Source organism: Eumetopias jubatus, unplaced genomic scaffold, assembly GCF_037043125.1.
Source record: "Eumetopias jubatus isolate StellerSeaLion01/CBP00866 unplaced genomic scaffold, mEumJub1_p1.0 scaffold_11, whole genome shotgun sequence".
NCBI classification, from domain to species: Eukaryota; Metazoa; Chordata; class Mammalia; order Carnivora; family Otariidae; genus Eumetopias; species Eumetopias jubatus.
Window position 1 is genome coordinate 111653856 of NW_028274817.1, and position 23289 is coordinate 111677144.

General features: G+C 48.5%; 1 protein-coding gene across 4 annotated transcripts in view; it reads left to right on the forward strand.

The window, feature by feature from the left end:
• Positions 1–23289, forward strand: part of SH3KBP1 (SH3 domain containing kinase binding protein 1) — a 324977-nt gene that overhangs the window by 272994 nt on the left and 28694 nt on the right. For all 4 annotated transcript variants that reach the window (XM_028122625.2, XM_028122626.2, XM_028122628.2 and 1 more), the window contains 3 exons: positions 1893–1973; positions 4640–4799; positions 20357–20442. In XM_028122625.2, coding sequence (XP_027978426.1) covers positions 1893–1973; positions 4640–4799; positions 20357–20442 — 327 coding nt within the window. The remainder of the gene's footprint in view (positions 1–1892; positions 1974–4639; positions 4800–20356; positions 20443–23289) is intronic.

A 23289-nucleotide genomic window follows, 5' to 3' on the forward strand; every position in this document is an offset into this window, starting at 1 on the left:
AACTAGGATTGGATTCTTCATGGTAGTAGGATCCGTCAGTTCCTCCTGCATCGCTAGGGATGATAAGGAACATCTTTGTTATCATTAGAAGCCTAGACTGTAGCATGATAGGCAAATTCTTTTCCTTTTAAAGCAATTTTATGAAAGGTTATGCTGGATCTCTGTGGGGCAAAGCAAGATGGCATTTAATTTTCCTAGACTCCTACTGCTCATTTATCCTGCTGAATGATCCTGGGAATTGCTCTGTGACAGGGAGGTAGATATTTGTATTTTCCCTATCATCAGCTTTCCTCGTGTTTGATTATTTGACAAAAAAAAAAAAAACAAACAGAAATGGAATTGACAGAAATTAGATACAGTGTTTAATTTGGAGTGAGTCATTAAGGAGATTTTGGTGAAGTGTGTTCAGTGGATTTTTTTTTTAGTTCCTTTGGCTTCTGATGCTATGAAATTGAGATTTTATTTTATTTTTAAAGATTTTATTTATTTATTTGACAGAGAGATAGCACAAGTAGGCAGAGAGGTAGGCAGAGGGAGAGGGAGAAGCAGGCTTCCCGCCGAGCAGGGAGCCCGATGTGGGGCTTGATCCCAGGACCCTGGGATCATGACCTGAGCTGAAGGCAGATGCTTAACTGACTGAGCCACCCAGGCGCCCCTGAAATTGAGATTTTTAGTACCAAGCACCCATCCGTAGGGATGGACAGTAAGGAATTCGTCAAGCACTCAGGCAAGTCCCTAGGTGTGAGGAGTACTTGTGATTGGTTTTATGCTTTAGCTATTTTCCAAGTGTTCTTATGCACCTGAGGCCACGGGCACTGCTGAAGACCCCAGGTGAGGGAGCAGCTGCAGTCGACATGGCCATGTGGGTGTATCTGGGGAAATGTCATATGTAACGTTTGAGGAATTCAGGCGTAGATTAACTGGACTGAGGGAGAACCACAGATCTTCTTTGCACATCCCTCCACTTAAAAATAGGCTCTAGTTACTACTGCTGCATAACAAACCAACCCAAACCTGGTGGCAGAAAACAAGGATATTCTTATGCCCACGGCTTCTGGGGTCAGGAATTTGAACAGGGCCTGGCCAGGACATCTTGTCTCTTTGCTCCTTGATATTTGGGGCCTTAGCTGGGAATGCTGTCCAGCCTTTGGAGATGGCTGCTTTGCTTTCATGTCTTCACTTCCCTTGGCAGGAGTGGCTGGAGGGCTGGCTCAGTGGAGGCCGTAGGCCAGAGTGTCTACACATGGCCTCTTTAGCAGTCCTCAGGGTTCTGGACTTCTCACATGGAGGTTCAGTATTCCAGCAAATAAAGCATAAGTGACACAGTCTTTTATGACACAGCCTTGGAAATTATATGGTATCATATTGGCCCCTGGTTGAAGCAGTCACAAGCCTACCCACATTCCAGACAGAGGACATAGACCCCCCCCTCTTAATGGGAAGGGTAGCAAACAATTTGAGGCCATATTTTAAAACTGCTACAACTTAGACTCCAGGTCCCTGTGAAATTTCTTTTTATTTGTAGAGCAATAGCCGGTGACCCATTATTGGCATATTTTGGTGATTGACTTGTTTATACATATTTTCCACCCACACCCAGTGATTTTCTGTGACTGTTTTGATGTCTAAGGAAGTCAGATTTAAATATCAGAAAACATTAATGGCATTCTTGTAAATTAAGGATGTATAGGAAGGCAAACTTAATGACATAGGTCAAAAATGGCTTCTGCTCTTTCTAAGCGGCTTATATTTGCCAGGCAACACCAGCGCTCGGCTTAGGGGGAGAACAGTCTATTGACTTTGCTGTACCTGATAAATATTTAAAATGCTGGTATGTCTAATAAATGGATAGAGAAAACATGTTCTGATCACTGTTATCCTTTTCCCCTTAGGTACCACTGAGAGAAAACATGAAATTAAAAAGATACCTCCTGAAAGACCAGAAACGCTTCCAAACAGAACAGAAGAGAAAGGTATGAAATCAAGTCTTCACTGGTACTGATCGAACAGCAGGAGACAAAGCGGTGGTCATAGGGCTAGTCCAGATTATCCACAGAGTTTGTTTTTTGGGGGGAGTATGGTGATTATGGTTTTATTTTGGTTGCTTTTAAATATCCCATTTCTAAGGAAATAGGAGAGAGGATTATGTGGTGCTTCTTTGGGCCAGAATTCTTCACCAAATGAAAAACAACGAGCCCGGTCACTTCACACATTGGGGTTCTTCCATCCCGGTCTTCCCCCCATTGCCGCCCTCCCTACACCAGGGGCATCCTGAAGTCAGGGTGCCAACTGGAAGTTTCCTGAGGGCCTGGATGTATTCGCCACAGTTTCCATCCCGCCCTCTCCCATGCCTCGTGCCCCAGGGCACTTATTAACTGTTCACGGGTTGATGTGACTGAGAGAAGTTCCCATCCGGATAAATGAAAGCCATCATCCTCGGCCACTGCTGGACTTTTGACTCTGGCTACTATGTCACAGACACATGTCCACGGTCAGGAGTATCATCTGAAGGGAAGTAGCTTCGTCTGTCTCACACAGTCAGCTTTACAAATGTGTTTGACTCCTATTGTTCTGAGTCTGTTGCCCAAAGAAATCTACACGCTGTGGAAGGACTCATTTTGTTAGGTGTCTAAGATTTGATTGATCACACATTTTATGGGAAAAGTGCTATGTTATTATTATGAGCAGGAGGCAGAGCAAATCCCATTTTAAAAAAGCAGTTATTTGGAAGTCACAAGAGAAATGCGGAATTAATGCATGTAATTATTTGGGGGTGCTCCTGGGTGGCCTCATGAAATTTTATTGTGAAATTTAATATTTTTTATCAGCCTGCCAAAAGTTTTACCAACATTGCCAGCTCTTAAGAAGTTACATCTCTTTTCTTTCACAGTGAACACTTAAAATTTGAGTTGTGGAACCTCATTGAAAGGCCAGGTCTGTGTCCCAGAGCAGTGAAAGAACAGCCGCGCGTGTGTGTGTGTGTGTGTGTGTGTGTGTGTGTGTGACACAAACAGCCCTTTGAGGAGAATGTGTGCTGTGACATAACCGAACACTGCCCCCTGTCCACATGGAGGACACATGACTAGTTTCTGGCTGACAGCCAGGCTCCGTCATAAGGACACTTCCAGCTCTGTTCCATGCTGACTAACATAAGGACTCGGTTTCCATGTGAACAACTGCCCTAGTTGGCTGGCCAAGTGGCCACACACTTCTGGTTCCTTCCACTCCTATGGTTCCTTGTTCAGTGCTACAGTGGGTCTGGAAGGCAGAAACCCTGGTCAGAAGCAACGGGAGCCAGAGAGCCAGCCCTACCCTGAGACTTGGCCTCCCTGTGAGGTGGGCACAAACCCCCCTCCCACTTGTTCTGCACGCTGCCAGAGGGCCCCCCCCAGTCCCTCCCAGCAGGAGGAATCTCCCCTCCTTTGCATTTCAGCCAAGCCCTTCTTCCTCCTCTGGTCCCTGTGGACAGTAAATGAGTTCCCAGGATTCCTGGAAGGAGCAAATTCCCCTACTAAAATGTGGGGATGAGCACAGTGATACCTGTATAGCAACTGGTGGGCTTTTTAACGCTTTGCCAATCAGCCGGGGCACCTGAACAATATGAGTGTGTGTCTGCAAGCAAAACATGTTCAGAGTTTCAGCTTACAAGTGAACATAGGGAACCTGCCTGTCCTCCAGCAGGCAGTTCTCTGAAGTTCCATCTTTATAAAGAAGAATGTGGATGCGTGCTTTTTACACAACACGTGGAGCAAGGCTAACTGGGGACAGAAAACACGAAGCTGTCAGTCACGCCGCTGCTCAGTTGGCCACCAGATCTGACTTTAACTTCATTCTAATAGCTGACTCCAAAAACCCTTGGAAACCAAATACCTGTGAAACCCTAGTTTGTGCACAAAAAGAATCCAGAATTAGTTCTTTGTTCCTGGAAATGCCCCCCCCCTTTTTACTGGCTCATGGCCCTTTACACAGGCTGACCTGAGAGACATCAGGCCTCTTGCCTCCTCACACCCAGTCCTATGGGTCCTTGACCAAACTCATCAACCATTTGCTGAGCACCTGCTATGCACCAGGCACCAGGTAGGATCTAGAGAGATGACCAGACATGGGCTCTACCCTGGGGGGCTGACGGCCTACAGGCTCTGCCAGGCATGCACACACCCAGAAAGTAGCCAAGTGGAGCCCGTTTATAAAGGGCTGCTTTTCTGGGCTCAGGTGAGGAAGTAAGATAGTCTGCCTCTGAGGGTGGTTTCAGCTGTTGAGAAGGGAATGTGACTGGGTCACCGTTCAGCCAGGCTGATGAGTAGGATCACGATGAGCCTGAGAAAGGATCAGCAGGAGTTCATGAAGGGTGGGCAGTGGCCAGAAGGGCCCTCTAGGCCAGCACGGGCAAAAGCCAATGGTGGGCTGCAGCTGTGGAGGGGTTTTTCCTAACTTGACAAAAAATAAACAAGGCTCTAAAAGTACATAAATAAATTAAAATTTTAAAAAATAAACAATGCTCTTCACCCTCCAACTTCACCTTTGTAAGTAGCATCAGTGATTTTTTTTTAAAACAGGAAATGAGCCATCTGCCCCTGAGTACTGTCACTTACACTAGATCTCTCTGTCTTCTTTATGCTTTTTAAACAATGACTTAAAGAAAGACCAGAGAGAGAGCCAAAACTGGATTTACAGAAGCCTTCTGTTCCTGCCATACCGCCCAAAAAGCCGCGGCCACCCAAGACCAATTCTCTCAGCAGACCGGGTGCGTTGCCCCCCAGGAGGCCTGAACGACCAGTGGGTCCCCTGACCCACACCAGGTACTGCTCTGCTCTTGCCACTGGGGGTGGGTGAGGGTTGGCCATGCGACACAGGAGAGGAGCCTCGAGTGCGGCCAGCTGAAGGGGGGGGCACAAGGCTGCCCTTCCACCTTCTAGCAAAGCTGTCTCAGGACTCTGGCTACTTCTGTTCTTGCTCCTGTGCTTGGGCAGAAGTGGGTGCGAGGCTGGGAGGCACAGTGCGGGTTTTAGAATGAGCAGATGGGGATCAGGTATCCAGCATGTAGGCTCTGCTCACACGGAGGGATTTTCCCTGCACTTCTTTAGGGCACGCCAGCTGCCCCCCACACTGGAAATGTGGGTATCACACCCCCCCATCCCCTGGATGTCCCCCTGGCCTCAGGTGTGCACATCTCACTGGGCGCTCCATCCCCTGACCCTCTCCCTGCTGTGTGGTGCCTCTTTCCCCAGTCCCAGGCTCCCTTGGCCCTGGGTTGCATAGCCCTATCGTGGAACCGAGGACCCGGCATGGCCAATACTGTCTTAGTGTACATGTCTCCAAACTATGAGACCCTCAAAGGCAAGGGATGTGCTTTGTTCAGGCAGTAGTTCTGAGGTGTGCCTGGCACAATTCACATTTGTCCACTGGCTGTCTGGGCGCACGTGTCAGGAATGGGGAGTAAGAGTTGGACGTTGTGCTTCCAGACCCGAGCTGCCCACCACAGAGCAAAGAAGTGTTGTGTTCTCGCCACGAGTTAATTGCCAGAACTTTCTACTGTTACGTGTGTATTACGTGTGTTGGTGTCATATACCAGAGCAAGCTGTTGGCCTGGAGGTCTTCACATGTACTTGTCAACACACAGTCACTCACCAGATTTTTGTTCTTGGGAGCCAAGTTTGCATGGTGAGAGTCACATGGGGCTTCAGCGCCCTAATGTTGGAGTCAGGCAGGCTTCCTGGTTTGCATCTCATCTTGCCTCATACGTGTGCGGGCCTCAGCATGTCACTGCCCCTCTCCACCTCACTTTTTCTGTCTATAAATTGAGGATGATAATGGAATGCACCCAAAAGGATGGAACAAGATAATTCCCAAGTGTACAACCCCATGCTTGTAAATCAACATTAGTTTCATTGTCATTCTTATATTTTTTTAAGATTTTATTTTTAAGTAATCTCTATACCCAACGTGGGGCTCCTTTACTTCTTAGGAAACAATGTTTAAATCGGGGTAAATACACATAACATAAAATTGACTGTCATAACCATTGGTAAGTGTACAGTTCAGCGACATCAGTACATCTGCATTGTTGGACAACCACCTGCATCCATCTGTAGACCTCTTTTCATCTTACAAAACTGAAACTCTGTACCCATTAAGCACCCTCTCCCCTCCCTCCTCCCCCAGCCCCTGCCAACCACCGGTGTATAGCTGACCTTTGAACACGCAGGGTTAGGGGAGCTGACCCCTGTGCAGTTGAAAATCCACGTACAACGCTTGATTCCCCAAAAACTTCACTGCTAATAGCCTACTGTTGACCAGAAGCTTTACCAATGTAAAGAGTCGATTAACACCATTTATACGTTCTATATATTATAGACTGTATTCTTACAATAAAGTCAGCTATAGAAAGGAAAACGTTATTAAGAAAATCATAAGGAAGAGAAAATAGATTTACAGTTCTGGCCTGTATTCACTGAAAAAAAAATCCACGTATAAGTGGACCCGCACAGTTGAAACCAGTGTTGTTCAAGGGTCAACTGTACTTTCTATGTGTGTGAAGTTGACTACTCTAGATGCCTCATGTAAGTGGAGCCATATAGCGTTTGTCTGTTTATGACTGGCTGATTTCACTTACCCTGATGGCCCCAAGGTTCATCTATGTGGTAGCGTGACTCATTCACTCTTAATAAAAACAACACCACCACCCTTGCCCAAATATAGGGCCAGGTAGCCCTGTGAGTGGTTGAGCCATGGCAGAATCTCTGCCAGCCGTGGTGGATGCACCTCAGCCCACGCGCGGGAGGCCGGCTGCCCAGCTGAACACTCAGCCAGTGACCTCAGTGCGGGAGAGCCCATTGGAGTGGCAGCTGGCTTGCCCACGTCGTTCTGCGGGCATCTCCCAAGGTCCAGACAACTGCCCCCACGTGATGGCCCGTGGGGAGACTAATGGGACCAGGGCCACTGTTGAGCGGGTCAGGCCCTACACATCATGCCCTATTCTGCCGACAGATAGAAGGCTGTGTGCACATGCACACGACAGGGCCTCGTGACAGCCCCAGTGACCTCAGCCCAGGCCTCGGTAGCATGGTTGGCCCAGAAGCTAGCACTCCAGAAGAAAACGGTTATGTGAACCTAAGTGCCTCTGAAGAGAATGTGAGCCACACAGAGAGACAGGAGAGCAGAGGTTGTGCATCACTTTGTGGTGCGTGAAAGGGGAACGGAAGGCATGCTCTGCCAAATTCTGTTCGTCTTCCAGGGGCTACAGACATTTCCCTTAAGTCAGTAACAGTTTCCAGAATATTCCTATTGTTCTAATCTGATCTGAAGAGAAGTGCAAATCCAATGGCTTCTTTGCCTTCGAAGGTTGCTCTCAACCCTCTCATTGTGGGATAGGTACAGGCTTTGTGAGGCCCCAGTTGGACCTGAATGCAAAGGGGAGGTGAAGTGTAACTGGGACCTTCTGGACTCACAGAAGCCCCCGTTGCTTCTCTCCTCTGCCTAGCTCTTCTCTGCCTCCAGCTCTCCCATCATCCACTTGTCCGTTAGAAGTATGGATCGCTGGGTAAGATGCGTGAGGAGGGCTGTGTGTCTAGAAGCCAGTGGGAAATGTAACTGTTCTTCACATGGGTGGCCTCCCACTCACCCCGTGGTGGCCCAGCCCCCAGGGCACTGGGTTTGCAAAAAGGGGACAAGGGAGGAGAGTGCCTGGCTTTCTTCCTGACAGTCCTAGGAAGTGACAGACCCGGGCAAGGCTGGGAGCATCTGGGGAGCCAGTACCTCCTTTGGCCACTTGCTCAGCCAGTTGAAGGGAGAACGGTGCCTGCTCTAACATGGTGGTTCTCAAATTCGAGCATGGGTCAGAATCACCTGGAGACCATGTTCAAACAGATAGCTGGGCCCCACCCCTCTGGTTGCTGACTTGGTAAGTCTGGGGTTGGGCCTGGGAACTTACATTTCCATCAGTCTCCCAGGTTGTAATCTCCACGCTGCTGGCTCATGTTCACACTGCAAGAACCCCCAGTCTAGATTCTCCCAAGTTTTTGACAGTGCCCTCCCCTTCCCTGGCTGCCTCTCATGCACCTATTAATGCTCCCCGAATTCAGAGCCCACTTAACACACCCAGCTTCTGGAAGCCTTCCCTTATTTCTCAGGATTGCTCTCTCTTCCAAATGCCTGACACCCCATGTTTAGCCTAGTGTGGGGCCCCATGCTGTGCCACTTGGGATGCTCACACCCCCGGACTCCTTTACCAGATTTAAAGCAGATCAAGAGTGTGTTTTGTCATCTCCACATGCTTTACAGGGTTGAGCATATGGTAATGGCTCATTTAACACACTTGTTGAATGCCATCATTCCTACAAAGGGAGGGAGGTGCCAGGGCTTACATTTTGTTCACTTTTGCCTCTCCCATCATCCTTCCCAGGCCCTGTACAAGCTCTGTAGCACGTGTGCCTCATGTTCTGCGTCACCTAGCATGCCATGGATTCCAACATTACAAAATTTAAGATCACAGAAAGGCTTAGTATTTCTCAATACCTCATGCACTTCATATTTTTTGCTAAGCAGTTACATCGGACAACCAACCCATATATTGGCTTATGAACTTGTTTTGTTCTGCCCAATTAGTTGAGGTAGGAATGTTAACAGCATTCAAACAGTTTTGTGTCACTGGTCCTCCAGAGAGAAAGTATTGTCTACTGTAGGAAGCCAAATCATCTCTAGGATTGGCCTGACTGGATGGCTGGACAGAGAGTTGAACACATGGACACACAGTCATTATTTGCCATACTTGTAGGGAACTAGGCATCGCCACTCTAGCTGGAGTGTCTGGGCTTGCGCTTGTTCTCACCAGCCAGAAACTTGCTGCCAAATGTGGCTTCCAGAAGAGATTGGTTTCTTTCCATTTAAATAGGAAGTAGTATCTTGTAGAATAAAGAAATACATAAGTTTAGGAAGAAGGGAGTCATTTTTAGATACATTCGTGTAACAGAAATGTATTGAGGGGCCACTGTGTACAAGGCACTGTTCTGGATCTCACTAATGCTGGGGCTCAGCTGCAGATCAGTTTCCAGGAATCACATCTGGGAGAAGTAGAATGACACCTGTGCACAATTTTGTGTCCAGCCTGAGCAAGTGGAAGCATGCCATTAACATACTTACCCAATGGGAAGAATATTCTTCCAATTTCCAGAAAGTAAGTTAAAATGGAATTTTAACAGGAAAAAAAAGACTGTTTTAAAAAATTTTAGTGCCAGAGTTGATTTAAAAATTGAATGCTGGGGACGCCGGGGTGGTTCAGTAGGTTAAGCGTCCGACTCTTGATTTCGACTCAGGTCATGACCTTAGGGTCGTGGGATCGAGTCCCACATCGAGATCGAGTCCCGCTTCAAGCTCTGCCCTGGGCATGGAGCCTGCTAAGATAATCTCTCTCCCTCTCCCTTTGCCCCTCCCCCTGCCTCTCTCTCTCTAAAGAAAAGAAAATGAATGATGATAGGAGATTCTATTAGGCCCTGAGTGCCTCCTTCATTTGAAGGTCTGCGCCTTGGTGATGCCTTCGTTATTATTTCCCAGTGTGTGAAGCCAGAGTGCTCATCTTGTCCAGCCCACCATGCATCCAAGGTGGTGGTGGTGCGACAGGCATTCTGTCTATCCACATTTTCACACTTGAGAAAATGGAGGCTCAAAAATATAGAGCCTACTCACTTGTTCTTATATTTGATCATAAAAATATTTCAATTGATGGAACATACCTAAACCTTTTTGTATGAGTGTGTACACATACACATGAACATGTGATGTTATATGTCCAATAATGTGTATTATCGATGTAATAAATATGGGTCCAGAAACCTCTGTGAAACTTGGGAGAGGGTCCAAAAGAAAAAAAGAAAAAGAAAAATCCAAGGAAATGCTGGAGAGAAACAGGTTGCTCTGAGCTCCAGTAATTATATGCAGTGGGAGGCAGCGAGCCAGAAACCTGAGGGGCAGGGCAGGTGTGTGCCTTCAAAAGAATAAACCGAACAGGGAAAGAGGTAGAAGCAGGCTAGAACAGGTTTGTTAATCCTCCCAAACATAAATACCCCAATTTGTAATATTTTTTTCATTTTCTTCCCAAATAGCAGGGAAGCTGGAGCAGAACCTTTGTTCTGAGTTGCAAGGGAGTTTTGGCCGTTGTCTGCTATCCCGCGTACAGCACGGAGCCACATGTGCTCTCCAAGTAGAGGGGGCAGGTGACTGGCGGGGGGGGGTGGAGGATGAGGGGGCTGGTGCTCCAGGGGCCTTGAGTGGTAGACAGGAGGTCTGGGGTAGAGGGGCAGGATGTGAAGCTGAAAGGCATAAGGAGGAGGTGGGGTGAGTGAGCAGAAAGTGGGAAAAAGCCGATGGCCAGAAGAAGAGATGTTGGTCAGAAAGGGGAGGTGTGTGCTCACAACTTCAGAGGTGCAGTAGGTCTGAAGATGAACTTAACCACAGAGAGAGGGGCCATGGATCTGGGTGACTAAGGATGAACGAGGGTCATTAGAACTGAAGGGACCAGGGGAAGGAGGGGCTGGCTCTGGGGATGGATTGCCCACATGGCTGTCATAGGCTCAGGAAGACGGCAAGAGCCAGAGTGAGGCTGATGTTCTAGAAGCCAGTGCCCTCCCAGATGAATGTCAGTGTATTCTGGGAGTTGAAGACAGGCAGTGATTAGAAGGATTCCACAGTCAGGGTGGTAGTGGGCCATTCAGAGAGGAGGTCCTGGATTTGTGTGTGTTGTGGGGGTGGGGGGGTGGTACCGTGGCTCAAGCATCCCGGAGGGCACCGTGCATTGACTTCAGATGTGGAGGCATGTGTCAGAGGAGGGATTTCAGTGAGAAGGCGGGCATTTGGGTCTTGGACACCAGGCTGTGGGCAGGAGACTTGGTGCCTTCCCAAACCTGAGCCACCCAGAGATGGCTCTCACTTTAAATGTCAACCCACGAGGTACTTTTCCTGGGAAGAGCTGGAGGATGCACCACAGAAACTGAAACGCCAGGTCCAGTGGGAGAGGACAGTGGAATTGCAAGGTTTTTACTTGTAATGAAGATGGAGGCTGGATTTCAGAGACACACGGGGAGGTAAGAGGAAGCTGAGCTCTGAGACATTTGAGCTTGAGGCAAAGATTAAGTAAACATTTATATGCCAAACATCAACTCGGTGCTTAGGGAAGGGCATATGTCTCTCTTGAGACCAATTTACCCACACGGAAGTTCATTTTTCTTTAGATTTACACAGGCAGCCCGGCTGCTCCAGCCCCTGGGATTACAACTGAACAGGAAATAAGCTTCCAGTCCCGATGGCTCTGTAAGGGGTGTGGCCCCCATGCCTACCACAAGAAGGCATTTACAAAGACCTCTTTGCTCTTACTAGGTATAAACCAATCAATCAAAAAGGAGGCAGAGAAAGGTAGCTGGCACATGCAAATTCTCCCTAAGCAGGCAGGTAAAATGTGCACTTGGGTGCTTAGGCCATCATTTTGAGGGTGGATTACTCAAGTATTCGAAATGCCTTTTCAAAGAGTCCTAGTGGGGCATCACGTGGTGTTGGAGTGTTTCCCTCTTTTCCATAAATCAGGACCCAGCCATGTCTTTGGAGAATTTGGGAGAGAGATCTTGGCTGGTAGTTACAGAGGTGGGTGTCACTGGCTCATGGATGGTAATTCCAAGCGGGGAATGGTCCCTCCAGGAGATAATAGAGAAAGGAGAGAGTGGAGCCAACAGTGGGGAAAATCGTTATTTATAGGGCAGAGGAACAATGAGGAGCCTGCAGAAAGGCTAGATGGTGTAGGATGTCATGGAAGCCAGAAGAAAGGGATATGGAGCAACTATAGAATGGGTGGGTCTCACATCTGAGTGTGTGCTGGAATCACCTGGAAGCTGGTTAAAACATAGATCGCTATTCCCCAAAATGTCTAATTCACTAGATCTGGGTTAAGGCCTGAGAACCTGCATTTCTAGCAAGCTCCCACTGCTGCTGCTGCTGCCCGTTAGCTGACCCTGCTGTGAGAACACCACCATAGTGTGCACCCCGGAGACTGAAGGGCATCCACGGGCTTTGGTCACTAGTGTTGGCCCTAGTGCTCCCAGTCCAGGAGTTTCTATACAGTGGTTGGTAGCAAGAGACAGAGTTGGCATGAATTGAAGAGAGAATGGGCAGGTGGCCAAGCTTATGTAGACTTGGCTTGTGAGAAACTTGGCTACAGAAAAAAAAGATGAAAAATGGGAGCTTATAGATGGGTTCAGTGATGAGAGAAGAGAGTCGGGGGGGGGCAGTTGTCATCCATTCATTACAGATATTCATCAAGTACCTATATTTCTGGCCAGGCTTTCTTCTAGGTAGTCATTAACTGTGGTAACCAGGCTAGACTTGGCTCCTGCCCACCCATTGTTTTGGAGCCAGGCACACTAGGGCCAATACCCTACACCTCTACTTCCTTACCTGGTGACTTTGGGCAAGGTGTGCACCTCCCTGAGTCTCAGTTTCTGCCTCTGCACAATGGTAGAGCGAGGCCTGCCATGCCCAGGTGTGCAAATTTAAACAAGCTCCTGCACTTCAGGCCCCTGACTCTGCCTGGCGTTTGAGAGGCACTCACCAAATCCATGCATGCTTTTCCTCCCTTGAGATGCTCACTGGGTGACCTTGTTGGGAGAGGGCTTTCCACATGGTGACAAGCAGGTCATGCGCTGGAGCCCTGAAGGAGGGAGGAAACATGGACGCTCTCAGACAGCACATCAGGAGGTCTCTAGGGGGTGGAAGCATGAGCAACCTCCCCCAGAAGCAGCTAGAGATTCAAAAGAAGTCGGGACTCAGGGAAGGCCGTGACTGAGGGAGGAAAGTTAATTTATGGAGCAGAGGAATCCCATAGGGCACAGGGGAAAATACCTTTCACACTGTAGGGATGTCCGCATTCTTTGCTGACCTCATTTCATTTGTATGTATACCCTTCTCTCTTCCTTCCACCCACCCCTAAAATGAAATTTTTTTCCTGCCGTGAGAACCAACAGTGGTGACGGGGTTTAGCCCCAGCCCAGACGCCCTGGGCAGTAAGGCACACTGACTGTCCTGCCAGTGATGGTCCAAATCAGGCAAGGGACCAGTGGGGGACCGAACACCTCACCCAGGCCCAGTACTAGTTGGGTCATACAGTGCTTTTTCCCTGGGCTATTTCTTTGAACACTCTTCCCTCAAGTGGCACCTCACAAACTCTTCTGAGTTGCATGATGATGAGTTCCCCCTCTTCTTGGCATCTTTAAAGCCCCTTGCCCCTCTGAGATGCCCAACTGTGGATTTGCAGATGAGGGCTGCAAGGTCATCCTCCTTTTGCCTTTTGGGGGTTGTGGGTTTGTGCTCTGGATGGGCTCTGGAGAGAGGCCCGTTCCCACACACACTTGTGGAGTCTGCACAGAGAACAGAAATTTGGAGGGGAATTGAGTGGGCGATGTCCCATCACCTTCCACTGTGTCTTCACCACCTATAAATAGCCAACCTTGTTTGTGCTCATCCAAACAAGGACACAGTGCAAGGGGAGAGCTGCCAGGAAAACCACTCTGCTTCCAGCTTCTTGCTCCCCTGGCCTTGCCTGGGCTGTCCCACATTTAAATAGGAAGTTCTCAGTCAAAAGTGCCTGTGATTTCTGGGACATCTTTGGCCACCAGGTGGGTATGTAAGGACTCCGCAGATATCAGCAGCGCCTTTGGATCCTTATTTCTCAGAAAGGGGAAGGAGCCTCCTCCTGCCCTCCCGCCGATGATCGAAGGAAACTGGGCTTACCGCTGTTACAGTTTTGTCCTTTCCCGATGGAAGGATTCTATCTCCCCGGGCAGTGACATCCCAGGGCAGAACTCTCCCTAAAGGACTGGCTTCACATCTGCTACCTTTACAGATGGGTGGAGTCCTCTTACAGTTGCTTATCGGAGAGAGGAGAAAATCTCTGGAAGCATAAAGCATGTGCATGGGGATACGAATTTTGATTATTGCCATCCCAGGTGTGGTGGGCAAAGATCGAACTGGACATCAGGAAGCTTCCATCTGGTTCCAGCTCTGCCACTAATTAGCTGCATGGCCTTGGGCACGTAACTCCCGTCCTTGGAACGAAGACCCTTGTCTGTAGTAAAGTAGGGGCTTGAGCTGGGTAACACGTACCCAGTTTTAGCAGTCAGAGCCTAAGTGCGATGTCACGAGCAGGCAGGCAGGGAGCGGTCACTTCCTTTGGCCTTGCTTCCTTGATGCACAGTTGGACCAGGACAAGGGGGGTACACAATCAGATGGGGTAGTTTCACATTAGAAGGGGCAAGAAAACAAGGCTGCGGAATTGGAACAAGAAAGAAGGCAGGGTAACTCGCATCATTTCTCTAGGATCTTCACGTTGACATCTGCCATCGTCCAAATGTGTTGACACCTCCCGAGTGGGATGAAAGCTGGAAACCAAACAGGATTTGCAGGGTGCGCCTCAGTTTCCTGAGCATGAGGACAGGCCACTTCTGTTTCCTCTTCTTTCCTTTCCTTCTCAGCTTTTTTTCTTCGCCCTGCAACAATTTTTAGGCAGTTAGAACCCAAACATTTACACCAAAGTAATAGATCCTTCCAAGAGTGGGCAGGAGGTCTGCTAGAAAGAGTCCTCACCTGGACTCGGGATCTTTTGTTCCATAGGGATCTATGGATTCCCTCTTTTCCCCTTCAGCCCCACTCACCTCCAAAAGGGTCCTGGGTCTCTTGGGTGTGGCATTCGGTTGCTGCTGTTAGTGCTCTCGTTCATTTGTTTATTTGCTAATTTGCTTGCCTCGGCTTCCTATGCACTTCAACACCTTTTCCGGGCCACATGTCTTGGCTTAACTGTCCCAGCTTGGTCTAAATCGGGCCATGCCACTGGCTGAGCTCGTATTCTCCAGGGATGCACATGGCACATCTTCCCCAGTTCCGACTGGACACGCCCCGTCTCACGTCTTGGATCTGAGCAGCCAGAGTGGGCACCTCTGGGCTGGTTGAGTGTGTGATCTTTGTTTATTAGGAGCACTTTTTAAGTTGGAGAGCAAAGGCGATTTACCCAACTGGCAGTGAGTTGCAGTGACACAGGCTGCCCAGCATTCTTGGTGACTCACCATCCCCATGACCAGGAGACTGAGTGAAGCAGCTTTGAGAAGCAGTCAAAAGCATGGGCTCTGGAGTCAAAGTTAATAGGTTCAAATCCAGACCCTGCTGTCCTACTACTTTAATGACCTTTTGTTAGCTAGTGACTTAATGTCACTGAGCCTCCGTTTCCTGACCTATATAATGAAAATAAAGGGCATCACAGGTGGGGTTCTCCAGGAAGCAGGCCCTGAGGCAGCATTTAGTATGCCAGCTCTGCTTTAGGGTTTAGTGCCCATGGAAGGGAGAACAGAGCAGCGTTGGGCCGAGGGAGAAGTCAGGTTGTGATAACTGGCTCACCAAAGCCTTGGCCAACTCCACAGGGAGGGCCTGAAATGGCCCATCTGAGTTATACTGTGTTGGGCTGAACTGGCCAAGATTTTTATGCTGTCGAGTGTGGGCTGCCCTAGAAAGGATTTGCCCTGGCCGAGGAGGCTCTCTGTAACTGAGGTGGTCCCTGGAGAGGCCAGCGGTGCCCCCAGCAGCAGAGGCAACCAGCCCTTCGCCAAAGGGGGCTCCGGGCAGCATGGTTCCGTGTCCACCATGCAGAGCAGATACTCAAAGGGGTGGATGTGACAATTGAATAATGGACAAAAGGCGCTTATCCTGATGCCTGGCTCCTGATAGGCAGTCAGTAGGCAGTAGCTGCTGCTCTTATTTCCATGCGATTGTAGGTTCCAACTATTCCTGCTGATGTCCTTGAGCTAGTCCGCCCGTTGTCTGCAATTTAGGCTCCTTGTCCAGTAGAGCGAGGAGACTTCCCTGCCAGTTGCCTGTTCAAGTCATGCGTTTCAAGGGTCCGGAACCAAAACTGTTGAGAAATACAAGACAAGAGCATTGTTTTGATTCAAAAATCAGAAAGAAGTAAGGGCAACCTTGTTCTGGTATCTTCGGATATATGGTGGTATGCCTGCTTTCTTTTATTTTCTCCTTTTATTCAGCAGCTGTGGGCATAGAAACTCACCATACATAAACCTTCTTGGGAGCTAGTAAATTCCAAAAGGACTGGATTTTTCTTTTCTTGTTAAATTTAGTAACATCCTTTTTGCCAAAATGGAACCCATGTGTTGGGCAGACTGGAGGAGAGCAGAGACCATCCAGGGCTGCAGCCTCATTGGGTGTCAGCTACTCCAAGCATGTGCTTTGGAGAATTTCAGAAATTCTGGTATTTTTCAGAACTGAAATTCATTAGCATTGTTGTAAGAGTCTATAAATACAGTGAAAAGCATTTACAAATAGACATTGTAAAACGCTTCCACACCCACAGTCTGAACACTGTCAAAACACCAGCTGCAGCTTCCTTACTTGGAAGGATCAGAACCTTTTTTAAACGACACCTACTGTGTTTTCAAAATAGGCTTGCTTCTGGCCCTGTATAGAAGATAATTTCAGCTGAAAACCTGTGTCTGGCTCTTGGCATGCGGGATCAGGGCTCAGAGAGATGGGGGGATCCTAAGCTCCTTCCTATCAGAATGCGCCTGGTGCTCTAGCATCTGGGGACAGGTCGCTCTTTCCTCAGGTGGCCCCTCATGACTTGGGCCTCTCGGTCTAAGATTTGTAACTCCACACACCCCCACCTGGTTCCCAGGTGAGCTCCAGGTGTGGTCCCAGGTGATCACAGAGGCACCTGTGGTCGGGGAGGTTCTTCCAGGAGAGTTTGTAGGCAAGGGCCAGACAATCTTACCTTTGACCTTGGCAATACTCTTGGGGAGAAAGGAGAGGGAACATAAGCTGCCTGAATTGTATGAGTCTCTGTTGTTGAAAGTGAACTTTAATGAAGGAAAAATTTTTACCTCTAGTCTTATCCCAGAAACAACTACTATTAACATTTTGAGCTGTTTCTTTCCCATCTTTTTTCCTATATATGATTTGGTTTGTTTTTCACTGGTTTTACATAGTTAGGATTATACTGAATGTCCTCCAGCTTTTGGGGGAAAAATTGCGTCTATTATACAAATACATAATGCATTCCCCTTTAATGACAAAGGCAAATGTTCATGAATTCCACAAGTGTTTTTGAGCCCCTGCCTGGTACCAGGGGCTGAGCTGGGTGCTAGAAATAACCCATCACACTGCCCAGGAATAGTCACTGTAAATATTCTTCCAGTCTTAAAAGAAATAATAATCTCTTTTCCTAATACCTAGGCAGGGCATGTGGGTGTATGTACACAGAGAGTAGGGCACTTTTAACTTGTCTCTGTCCTTTGCCACTGTAACATCAGCCTTTGTCCTTCCTGTCATAATGTGTTTCTAAATATCATTTTCATGGCTATATAAAAGTCCATCAAATATAGGTTACTAACCTGTTCCCCTCTTTATGAAAGAGTCTAGTTTCAGTTTTTCTTTATTACAAACAACACTGTGGTAAACATACTGATCTTGCAAAACCCACTTGGGCATTTCAGGCAATTTCTTTAGCATAGCCTCCCAGAACTGGGCCAAAGCAGATGCCCATTTTAAATGCTATTGATATACACCCTATTCTTAGAAATTACTTCTTTTTACCCTGAACCATTCCCCAAAGGTTTTGTGCTAACTTTCCAAAATGCATCTACAAGAATAAAATAGTTGAGAGTGACAGTAAGGGGGCAAATAAAGATAGAAAAGTAATATGGCCCAGAATAAGACAAGCATAATAATGAGCAGTAGGGTTCTCTACAGTCCATTCAAGATAGGCTCACAGTTGACTGGAAGCTTCTAGCTGTCAAATCAAAGAGGGAAGTGGCAGCTCCAAGATTCATAGTTACCAAAATGCATGAATAAACCACATGTTCAGAAGCAGCCGAGCTGGGCTGTTCTGAGATACAGATCATTAATGGCTACATAAAGCTCCTTGTCCTGCCAACACCCCCTCAGATTCTGTCCCCAGCCACCCCGCCAGAGTGTCACCTCAAACCAACTTTACCCTTGGCAAAAAAAAAAAAAAAAAAAGCCCAGTGGAATTAACTGGACTTTTGTTGCCTGAGTGACCTTTCTCCCTGGACAGAACATGTGTTCTCATAGGTTTTGGTCCTTGGTGTGTTCCCAAAAGGGCAGGACTGTCTGGCTCTGGGTATAATTTGAGTTGCGTTAGTTTGGAGAATGACAGCACCAAATCATTCCGGCTCCATAGTTAGAAAATAATAAGATCAGGAGCCCTCAAGAACTTTTCAAAATGAAAATGCTTTCCTACTAATAATGGTGCATTTCCAAAACATTTCATTCAGAAGGTTACATTCAAATTAGTAGCCACTGGGGCCCTAACAATAAAATGTTTCGCAATAAATTTTCTCAGTCTCGATGCTCCTCTTGGCTTGGGGCCTGTCCGAGGGAGTGTGCCCTGTGGGACCTGACCTTTGGTGGCGGGGGCATGGAGAGGGGGTCTGCTACAGCAACCTGGCCTGAGGGGCCCCCACAGCCCTTGGAGGTGGGGCTGAGGTGGGAAATAAAGGCTCTGCTCTGAAGCTCAAGCTGCTTCCCCCTTCCAAGCACGGTAGTCCATGCTCTCCTTGAACTTTTACTTCAGCCGAGCTCTGAAAAGCCCGGTAAGTCTCATAACACCCACCCACAGTTTTAGAGCTGTGTTTTCTCTCGGTGGAGGTCAAGCCATTTGGCCCAGCCCCTATGCCCTGGAGTTCTTACCTCTGCCGGTCTTTGGTTGAGGGTGCTTGAGGTTATGCTTGAGGTTACAGGTCAGTCTTGTTTGTTTGGGAACTGACGGGGCCTTACCTCCTTCCACCGGGCCTTCTCCACCGTCACAAGGATATGCGAGTCACACTGAATGCTCCTACCACCACCCCTTCTGCAGTGAAGAAACCCAGGGGTCGGCCCTATCAAGTCCCTCCCTTGTCCCCGGGTTTATGGGTCTCCTGCTGCAGCTGTCCTTCCATCCCCCATTACCTCCAAGAAACAGAACCCTCTAGTACTCAGTCCAGCAATCTGACCTTTGCCTACCTTCCTGCTCTCACTACTCTCTGGGGACCTCAGGCTTCAGCCCAGGGAACCCTGACCGCACTGGGCACTCCCACCTCCTGTGGGGTCCTTGTTTAATCATGCCTCTTACTGATATGTCCTCTCTCCCTTTTCCTCCAAGGCCCAGCTGGAATGCCACCTCCTCTGTGTGCCCCTGGCCACACTACGCAGATCCCCTCCTGCACTGACCCGGTCCTTTCTTCCCATAGGACTCTGATGTGCCCTTCCCTTACACAGCGTGTGCCGGGTGGGCCTGTGTCTGTCTGTCTCTTTCCCGCAGTTAGACCGTGAGCCTCTCCAGAGTAGGAACTCCCTGGCTTGGCCCTCTCAATACCCCCTGCATGATAGGTATTTGACAGGCACTCCTTGAGTAACTCTGCTGCTCATTGTGTTGTTTGGCTTCAAGCCATGATGACTGCCAAGAGCCATGAGATGGACTATTTCTGTTGCTTTCCCAGAACAACTGCTTGGCTTCTCCCTCTCATTTTATGGGTGAGGATCTTTTCCTCTCTCACTACCATCACAGACCGCAGACAATCTCGTTCAGGGCTTACCCCCCCTGAAAGGGTCTAGAGAACCGCCCTTTCAGAGGAATTTGGAGGAACCTTCTGTTCATGCACGAGTGGGCAGTTTCTCTCATCTCAGAGGCCTGTTCCCATCCCTCAGGGCTGTTCCTAGCCCAGATGCCGAGAGAAGTCACTCATGTCCTGATGGGCATGGGGGCACCCACCCAAGAGCTGTCTAATTTTACAGGCCTGTGCCCCAGCGCCAGCTTTCAGGCTGCCAGATCTTAAACTCAACCCCTTGCGCCCGTCAACAGCCTGGCCGATGCCTCTGCCTCAGGCCAGAAAACCTCTTTCTCAAGGTTAAAAGTAGCCGACCTTTGACAAGCAGCATTGGCTAAATTCCTTGCTCCTTAAAAGGGAAGCTGCCGGTTATCATTTGCTGGTGCTAATTTGGCCATGGGGCGGGAGCAGGCCCCGCGTTGTACCCTGTATACCAGCGGGAGGGCCAGCGGCTGAAGGTGTATTGCTGAAGAGTTGTCATTAAAAGAGCCCTCTCTGAAAATGTGTGCTGGAGAGGTGGGCATCCAGTCTGTCGGCCGGTCTCACCGAGGCCCGTGTAGTTGGATAGGTCGTTGGCTCCCACTGGCCCTCACAGGTGACGGTGCCGCCCACCCCATGCACAGCATGCTCCTCAACGCGTGTGCAGCAAGAAAGCTGACACAATGACAAGGACACACACCAATTATGAAATGCCTGGACTTGTGTTTTTAATGTAGGGGTGACGGTCCCAAGATTGACTTGGTGGGCAGTTCGATTTCCGGCATCCTGGACAAGGACCTCTCGGATCGCAGTAATGACATCGGTGAGTAAGGAGAGCGTTCTGGCTTCTCTTCGCAAAATTTTAAAAGAACTGCAGAGTTTGGCTTGCCCCTTGGAGCAGCCTGATGAGAACTAACACAGCCATGTAAATGGAAGGCTAATAGCTCAAGGTCGGTTTTAGATGTCGCAGTTTTGTAAAGAAGGAGAAGTGATGGTGATTTCCACATTAAAACAGAATGCCTGGAATTGTTACTCTCCCTGACCTTAGGGGAACAGTCTAATAAAAAGAAGTGGTGAATAAGCCTTTTGTAAAAGTGGGCATTAGCACTCATATTCATATTTTCCAGTGACTTACGTATGTAGTATAAAAAGGTGAACGGGTGAAAATGCAGAATGGCCGAGTTCATTGTAGTCACAGCACTCAGTGTTTTGAGTTTGAATTTAAAATGAGCTCTGGCGTGATAATTGCCACTTAGTTAAGAACATGGGTGAGTTTTTCAAAGGTCAAGATAGCACTGTGATAAAGGGGAAGGTAGCTAGTCTCTGTGGGGAAACAAGTGGGAGGGTCTTTTGGGTGTGTGCATGGGTGGCGCGAGGTCCCTTGTGTGCTAGTTGAGGCCACTGTTGGTCTGACTCAGGTGACAGCCCTTTTAAGAAGTCTAGATTTGGGGACTAAATTTTTTTTTAGCTTTACATCTTTTATTTGTACCTATCATGGTCTTAATAGTCTACATAATAGGGCTACATTTTGGAATTTGCCTTTTTTAATTAAATTTTTTTACTTTGAAATAGAGATTTACATGCAGTTGTAAGAAGTAATACAGAGAGAACTACATACGCTTGACCCCTTTTCTCTCATTGGTAGTGTCATAATGAAACTACAGTGTGAGATCATAACCAGGATGTTGACATGGACACGTCCACTGAGTTCCCTAGTTTTACTAGTACTTGTGTGTCTTTAGTTCTTTGCAATTTTGTCACCTGGGTAGATCTGTGTATCTACCCCCTTGGTCAAGATGCAGAACATTCCATTGCTACCAGGATCCACCCCCCCCGCCGTGTTGCCCTTTTATAACCATACCCATGTCCCCCCTGCCCCCCACCCCTTCCCGTACCCCTGGCAGCCACTTTCAGGGACTGATCTGATATGGAAGATTTCCAGCATCTTCTGCATTGGCTGCTCCGTTTAGAAACAAATGTCTGACCATTGGCAGGCCCAGAAGAGGCACCCGGGTGCCTAACGTGAGCATTCTCGTCACCTAGGGTTACTCCTCTTTGGGGTGCTGTGTTTTTTTCCAAACCTGCTAATAGAGTTGCATCTTTACAACTGCTGACTTGCAGTCTCTGGTCTGATCTTGTGAAGACTTGGTGGCAGGATGTGTCCTTGTGACCGTAAACACCAAAAATATTTGCTCTGTCTCCAGAGACTGTTTTACATCCCCAGCCTTTAAGAAGCCCAGTCAGGAAGCAAGACCAAGGGCTTCTGACAGCTTGGGCTGATAGAATAATAATAGAAATGCTGGCCTGCTGGAGCTTTTGACCTGGTTAAAGGGCAGAGCAGAGCAGGGCAGTGATTGGCTATGAATGAGAAGGAGTCATCAGAATGAGCATGATGAAGTTCTGGTCTTGCCACTGTGGTTTAGCATTTGGGCCCATATTTTAAGGCAGGATGGCCAGTTGGTAAAGTGGCAGAGACGGTAATGTGGGGCCCCTCACAGGAAGGGAGGTGTTCTCCTTCTCCAAAATATTCTCCAGAATACACAGGGCTGTGCCTTGCCTGGGAAGAGCATTGGCCTTTGGCCCTTGTTTTCTTTGGGTCTGGAGATGACTCGGGTGGCTCTCACTGAAATATGAATTTCATATTTCTCTGTCTCACAAGCTAGTTTGGAAATGTTGGGGGCCTTGATCGAAGTGGGTTAATCTATGGAAGCTCTTCATACATGGAAACTGAGCACGGGTTGTGTCTATTTGGGAGCCCAGAAAGAGCTGCTGAGGCTTAGTTTGCTCTCATTTTACCAAGAAGACGTTAATCCCAGAAGGCTGTAATTCCTCAAGCTGATCATGTAATGCATATTATTTGCATTGCAAGAAATGATGATCGGGGGCCATGTAATCAGCTGCTAAATACTTGAGTATCTACTCAAGGGCAAGGCCGAATGCATACCAAGGGCCTCACCCACAGGCCCTGCCTTCCGGCAGCTTCATGTCTCTTTGGGCCACTTGGACGGCAAATGGAAAGTGAGGTGATACCAACGGACTGTCTCCCTGACCACTGAGTGGTAGAAAGTAATGCCAGTCAGAGTTGGGAATGCTCCTTGGTGGCCAGAGTGCTAGGGCAGGCTCCGTGAGGTGGGGGGGTGGGGGCGGCAGACTTATCTGGATCTAGAAGTTGGATTCACTGAGGCAGAGGCAGGCAAGGAGATCCCGTGGGGAGTGCTGGTAACTGGGCATAGATCAGCCTGGCCATAGGAGAGGCTTCGGGCCGGCGCGGAGGGGAGATGCCCTGCAGATGGAGGTCTGGGCAGGATTCGGTAGGAGAGGGATGCATCCGTAATTTATTTGGTAGGCGGTGGGTTGACACTGAAGTGACAGGATCAGGTCTAAGTATTCAGATAATAACTGTTGGAACTCTGTGGGACCAATCAGATGAAGGAAAGACGGGTGTTGAGAAGTCAGGTTATTTGATAGTGTGGGTGAGAGGCGGTTAAGAGAGAGCCCGCGCTAAGCTGCACCACAGGATGGCAAAAGAAGGACTAGTTGTGGAAGCAGCAAAGCAAACCAAGTGTTGCCAGGCCTCAGGCACCGACTGGATTTGGGAGCAGGGCTTTGTCAGCTTTGAGGTTTTAGGGTTAGGGGAAAAAATGACTTGGGTAGAAATAAGCATGTCTGG